At 46.1% G+C, this 6,888-nt stretch overlaps 1 protein-coding gene across 6 annotated transcripts in view; it reads right to left on the reverse strand.

Moving 5' to 3' along the window:
• Nucleotides 1-6,888, reverse strand: part of PDS5B (PDS5 cohesin associated factor B) — a 192,364-nt gene that overhangs the window by 48,624 nt on the left and 136,852 nt on the right. For all 6 annotated transcript variants that reach the window (XM_025207097.1, XM_006026186.3, XM_025207095.1 and 3 more), the window contains one exon: nt 805-941. In XM_025207097.1, coding sequence (XP_025062882.1) covers nt 805-941 — 137 coding nt within the window. The remainder of the gene's footprint in view (nt 1-804; nt 942-6,888) is intronic.

Raw genomic sequence — 6,888 nt, forward strand, 5'->3', positions numbered from 1 at the left:
GTTATACTGAAATGGAATTCTCAGCTAGAGTGAAAAGATACTGTATAGTTAACAGTACACTATTCTCAGTTTTGCAATATTTTACAGTCTGAATGAGAGCGGTCTTCTACTTGCATAATCATTATATAATTACCAAACCTAGAAATCTTTTTTACTATGACTACTATATTCTCAGTTCTCACCGACTTTGGTAGCTAATTTTCAAGATATTTGCCAGGAATAATAATAATGGGAGACTCAATTTCTAATTTCTGCCTAAGCAGAAAGATTCAAATGTTACCAGGAAAACAAACATTAAAAATGAAGGGAGGGGGCGGGGGGGGAGAGGCAGGGAAATGAATAAAGAGGATCAGCTCTCTTAATCTTCTTTCTGAAAGGCAAGCATCCAAAAATCCAATACAAGAAAACACAGATTTAATATATATATATATATATACACACACACACACATATATACACACACACACACACACACACACACACACAACAACCAATTTCTGATGAAAAAAGAGGGGAACCTATGCAATATAGTTTTTCAATCCAAAAACCATTCATAGATGGATAAGATTCAAAAGGTTGAGAAAAGCAGTTGCTTATATATCTTTAGACTATTTTAGTAAAAAATAAAGTCCTGGGAGTCTTAACTTAACATGCCATTATTTTGTTAAGTACTAAATTATGTACATGAGTAACAGAGAGGCAAATCATATGCTTCTTCATTTTTAGACTTTATACGCTATCCCTCTAAAGTTACCAAAAACATCAAGTATAGTAAGTGGCTTAACTGAATTGTTCATTCCATACCTAATTTTTCCTTGTTCTGTCAAGTCTCCATCACTGTGCAATATTGTTGTTAACAATCTCAGAGTAGAGGTTCCTGATTTACTATGGTTGTTCTTCATTCCCAGTAACCATCGAACCATCATTTTAATCGCCTGGATCTGAAAGAAATGTTGACAAGTATTGAGTCAATTACTTCCTACAAAAAAAACTTCCTGAAATAATCGCTACAGCAGCCTAATAATATAGCAAAACGTCTCTCTCAATGCTTCTTTAAAGAAAGAACACTGTAGCAGGGCACTAAGGTGCCTGCTACTTGGAGGGCAAGGATAACCCCGCAGGTGCTGGTTGCTGAGGCAACCAAAGGGAACTTATGGCTCACACCTGTCTAGCCAGCTAACAAGAAGGGGCAGGGCCTGGCTCCTATATAAACCACAGGCAGGAGGCCAGGAGGCAGTTCCCTACCAGCAGCCAGAGAAGAAGCAGCTCTCCATTAAGAAAAAAGAAGAGACGCCGGAGGCCAAAGCAGCAACTGTCACTGCAGCGGGATGGAGCACCCCCGGTAGGCTTGAGTGTAGTTATAGCCAGGCGGCGTGTGCTTACATTATAGCCGAGGGGCTTGTGTTTATGTTACTATTTGTTACACCGGTGGTTTGGGTGAGGCCATTAGGGGTTGAAGGAGGCCTCATAGGGGACTCTCAGTAGAGTGGGGACCCCAGCACCAGTGAGGGCGCAGCATTTGGGGAGCATAGACCCCAGCCCCAGAGAGGGGCAGTTGAGAAGCCCCAGAGAAGGGGGCATTGCTCAGAAGCCCAGTGCAGGTGCGGTGAGCCCCGGAGAAGGGGGCAGCGTGTGAGAAGGCCCTGAGAGGAGGAGAACTAGTTATTGTGGCAGTCACTGAAAAATCTGACAAATAGGGAATATATCATAGATTTCATAGACATTAGGGGCTGGAAGGGACCTCATAAGATCGTCAAGTCCAGCCCCCAGAGGCAGGAAGTCTGCAGGGATCAAATGAACCCAGCAAGATAAACATCCAAGTGCCTTTTGAATGAGTCCAGAGTAGGCACTTGCACCACCTCTGTGGGAAGTCTGTTCCAGACCTTGGACACACACACTGAAAAGAAGTTTTTCCTTATACCGAGTCTGAATCGGCCTTCTACAATTTTGTGGCCATTAAACCTAGTTTTCCTTTGGGGAGCCCTGGTGAACAAGTTTTCTCCTAGATCCTGATGCACCCCTCTTATATACTTATAGGAAGCCACCAAGTCCCCCCTGAAACTCCTCTTCACCAGGCTGAAGTGTTCCATGTCCCACAGCCTTCTCCTCATAAGACTTGTTCTCTTAGACTTTGATCATATGGGTGGCTCTCTTCTGGACTCTCTCAAGCTTATCTACATCCTTCCTGAAGTGGGGGGCCCAAAACTGGATGCAGTACTCCACCTGAGGCCTCACTAAGGCTGAGTAAAGCAGAAAGATAGCATCCCTGGTTTTGCTTGAGATGAATGGGTGGATGCATGCCAGAGTTTGGTTTGCTTTGTCTGCCACAGCATCACATTGGTGGCTCATCTTGTGGTCAATCAAGATCCCCAAGTCTCTTTTAGTCTTGGTGCTTGAGAGCATAGCACCACCAAGCCTATAAACATGATGCCGTTGTTTCTCCCAAGATGGAGTACGCTGCATTTCTCTACGCTGAATGCCATCAGGTTTTAGTCCGCCCACTTTGCAAGCATGTCCAGGTTGGCCTGTATCCCCAACCTGTCCCCCACAGCTTAGTGTCATCCATGAACTTTGCCAGTCTGCATGTAATGCCCAAATCCAGATCATTAATGAAGATACTGAAGAGTATCAGCCCGAGTACTGAGCCCTGGGGGACTCCACTGGTAAACCTTGCGCCACATTGATTTGTTCCCATCAACTAGCACCCTTTGGGTCCTACCGCAGAGTCAGGTCCCCAGCCATCAGACTGTGAGATGGTCGAGGCCACAGGTCCCCAGCTTGGTCATGAGGACATCATGGGAGACCAAATCAAAGGCTTTCTTGAAATCAAGATAAAAGACATCAACCTTGTCTCCCTTGTCCAGGCAATGCTTCACCTGGTCATAGAAGGAGATGAGGTTGCTCAGGCAAGACCTTCCAGTAATAAAACCAGGTTGGCTGGCAAGAATGGGAAGAAATAACTTATCACCTCAAAGAAACAGAAATCTAATCGGGGGGGGGAGAGAATAAGGCTTTGGAAAACAAAACAAAATTACCTATCAATAAAATTTAAAATGAAAATTAGTCCTCTAAAACTAGAAAAAGACCTCTTTGGTAACTGAGTCCAGTCACATGGTAGCATAAGCAGCCATGATGGACATTCATTTATAAGTTTATCAAACTCCATCTTAAATTCACTGAGGATTTACTATCCCTCTATTTCTAATTAATCCTTGAGAAACTCTGCTAGTGACCTTCCTTTTTCATAAGTTTCCTTTTAGATACAACTTAGCTCCCCGTTATCCAGTTTCTTCCCCATATGACATTTTTTCTACTAATCCCCATTTCCTTTATCTTAACTAATTGCTTTTCATGAAGCTCCAGCTCAAGAAAGCACTTGGAAGTCCACAAAGATTAGACATGGGGTGGGCAAAATGCGGCCTGCAGGCTGAATGCAGTCCACAAGGCCATTCTATCCAGTTCACAGGGCCCCTAAAAAAATTTAGGAAATTAATATTTATCTGCCCCTGGCTGCCTGTCATGTGGCCCTTGATGGCTTGCCAAAACCCAGTAAGCAGCCCTCCGCCAGAAATAACTGCTTGCCCCTGGATTAAACCCACATCCCCTTTCTCTAGAAAAATCAGCCAATTTATTAAAAGAAAGATACTACGTTTATCTGGCACAATCTCTCTTTTGACAAACCAGTGTTGCCTTTCGGTGCATTTTTCTTTTACCTCCCTTTATTCTTTCCTTTAAAATTCATTTCCAAACTTTGCCTTCAATCAGTCTAATAAATCAGATATGCTGGCATGGAGATTACAGTGACCTCCCAACTTCAAAACTGAGAGTTCTACTTCCATTTCCAAGATGAGACTTGCCATTCCTATACATACATTTGAATTGGCCTTCCTCCTTTTTGTATGTTAAACAAACACCAAGACTGTCCAACTGGCATGGAGTTAATGGACAGCCTGCAGGCTTCCTCCCAGCTGTTATTCCCCATATTGGTACTCTTGCTGTGGTGACAGCTGCGGTCCTTGGGGACAGGGCAACATATAGCCAGAGGTAGTTTGGTAAGCTCACTACCTAGGCAGCAGGGCAGAAATGTAGGCTGCTTGTGCAACAGTACCAGCCAGGGAGGGAGGTGGGAGCAGGAGGGAGACAACTTGTGCTGCTCATATGACAGCAGTGGCGGGGGTTCTCCGGCACAGCCATAGCAGCGGGGTGCAGAAGTGGGCTTGAGCTCACTGTATGGCAGTAGCAAGGGTAAGGGGTTTACAGCACCACCACCAGCAGCATAGGGGCTCAGGCTGTTCCAGTAGAGGGTGGGGGGCTCAGGCTGCTCACGCAGCAGCAGTCCTGGCACAAGGCTCAGAGACTTTTTAACTGGTGCAGTGTGCGGAACCTGGACACTCTGGACAGCCTGTTTTACACCATTATCCTTACTGCAAATAGAAGCAAAGCATTAAATTAGATTTGGGGCCACATATCCTTAATCTTTTTAATTCTCACTGCACTGTAACATTTATGCTTTCTTTTTTTTTTTTCTTTTTAGTGATATAGCTGAAGAACCTTGTGGTATTTGTCTTCATTCCTTTGGTCTAAATCTGTTTAACTTTTGGCTATTCTCATTTTATCCCTTCACTCATCTGCAAGATAATGAAGCTTTGATGATAAATCTTCACCTTCTCCACCCAAGTTCTTCACTGTCTCCAGTTACTCATCATTTCTGGTGGATATCCAGAGTTAGAACAGCAATCCTTCCCTAGAGGTATTGTCACCTTAATTAGAACGTGAATTCCAGAATTTTTTTTCCACTTTACAAGTAACTTTAAATGACATGATTGGTTTGTAATGCACAAACGCAAAAACTAAGTTTGCAGATTGAAACTTTAAATCTACCCTTTTCTAGCTTTTTGAATGCTTAGTGTAGCCACTTAAATTACTTTTCTTAACATAAGAACTTTTTATATGCAATTTGAGAGCTTTTTCTCTGAAATATAAAAGTAAATATTAAGTGTAAATTTAACAGCCTCTCCTGGAAGTGATTTAACCCTCTCCCAGGAGAAACTTAATGTCTGTATGAGGTCTCAATCAGTGAAAAACCCTGTTTCACCTTAAATCATTGATAATTCTTTCTAATTCTCTTTCCTCATTTTGACCCTCTACCATCCATCTCTGAGAGTCTCCTCTATTCACCCTCCTACACTTTACTTCTTCCCTCATGGCTACACCATCCCCTCAATGAATCACCAATGCTCCTGGCATTGAAGTGTTGTCACTGTCCTTTGTAGATGACACGCCAATGAAACTGAATGCAGGCAAGTATCATAATGCTGGTTTATACTTGGTTGATGTTTGACTGCTGCTTGTCGGAGCTGATTTGGATCAGTGCCTCGACACAGTGGAACTTTCTAGCACAAGGCACGGTAAGGCAGGGGAAGTCTTGGATGGTGAAGAGTTCCGGCGTGGATAGAGTTCCCGCCGAGGAAATGCAGATTTGTATAATACGATTGGCCAATGTTAAATTATTCCCACATGGCGGCTGGCAATTGGCTCGTTAGCCATATAAAAGGTTAGGGGCGTTTCCGCCCTAGTTGGAGAACTCTGTGATTCCCCCTGGAGTGGAACTCCGGCAGCTTGATCACCTGCCAACGACTCCCCATCGGCGAAGCCTTGCAACGTATCCTCCGTGTTGCATACCTGAGTTAGACCCGAGCTACCCGGTCTACAAGAGCTCCTCGATTACCGATTAAAGAATAGAATTGTTGCAACTACGATTGCCTGCGCTGTATACGACTCTACAGTGTAAGTAAAGCTACCTCTGTTTTTCCAATTGATACGTGTCTCGTCTGTGCCTAATTCTGCTCCGGTGATACAGAGTACCCATCTACCTGTCACGGGATCGCAGCCGCAACCCCAGCTAGCGTTCCCAAAGACTCCCAGTCCTCAATTCCCCCTCGGCCCCCACATGGCGTCATGAACAGGATCAGCGGGATCGGAATTAGGATAGACAGGATCGGAGTCAGGATTTGGGGAAGATCTAATGGAGCAGGAGCTAGTGAGAAGTTGCCCCTGGCGTAGCGGGAGACGCCACGTGGCCAGCTCCGAGGAACTAGGCGCCCACATCGCGTATCACCAGGCGGGCAGAGTGGGTAAAAGGTTAATCAATGGCTACCTTTCAGTGAAGGAAAAAGGAGAAGAGGTATCAGAAGTATGGGAGGCACATCTGCACCCCGAGGCATTCGGGTGCGTGATGGGCAGCGAGAGAGTCCAGTTCAGGCCCCAGGAGAGAGGGAACACCACACCCCTCGCCAGATGGGAATCGGGCGACATGAACCCGGCTCTCAGCCAGGAGTTCGCTCGCTGCGTGCAGCTCGCACGGGAGGGTGAGGAGCCAACGACAGCTGATCGGTTTAACCCCCCCGCTGGCGCTTGGGTTGAGAGGCCATACGAGTGTAGCCCCGAGGGATGAGAGAGAGAGAGGGAGAGAGGGAGAGAGTGTATTGGATGTGTTGCTTCGCGCTGTGACAACTTTGCTGCGGAGGAATGCAGACCTAGAAGCCCAACTGCTCGCAGCCATTCCAGCGGCACGAGAAGTAGCAGAGAAAAAAAGCCCCGAGTCGACGCCACTCCAAGATGGCGCCGAGGAAGGAGCGAGCTGCCGGGAACCGGAAGAGAAGGGAGGAGCTTCGGGAGAATCGGCAGGAACCCGTCCGGCGACCCTGCCCACCGACGCAACGTCGCTTCCGGAAGTCCCGCCTCCTTTCCATGGGGAGGGGGCAGTGAGCAGAGAACATCCGCCCCTCTCCACAGATGCAGCAGCAGTTTCGAAAGCAGCTACGTGTTCTGCTGCAGCAAGCAGCCGAGTGTGGGAGACAATCCATAACACCCATCCCAGTAGAACCT

The sequence above is a fragment of the Alligator sinensis genome, unplaced genomic scaffold (assembly GCF_000455745.1).
Source record: "Alligator sinensis unplaced genomic scaffold, ASM45574v1 scaffold406_1, whole genome shotgun sequence".
NCBI classification, from domain to species: domain Eukaryota; kingdom Metazoa; phylum Chordata; order Crocodylia; family Alligatoridae; genus Alligator; species Alligator sinensis.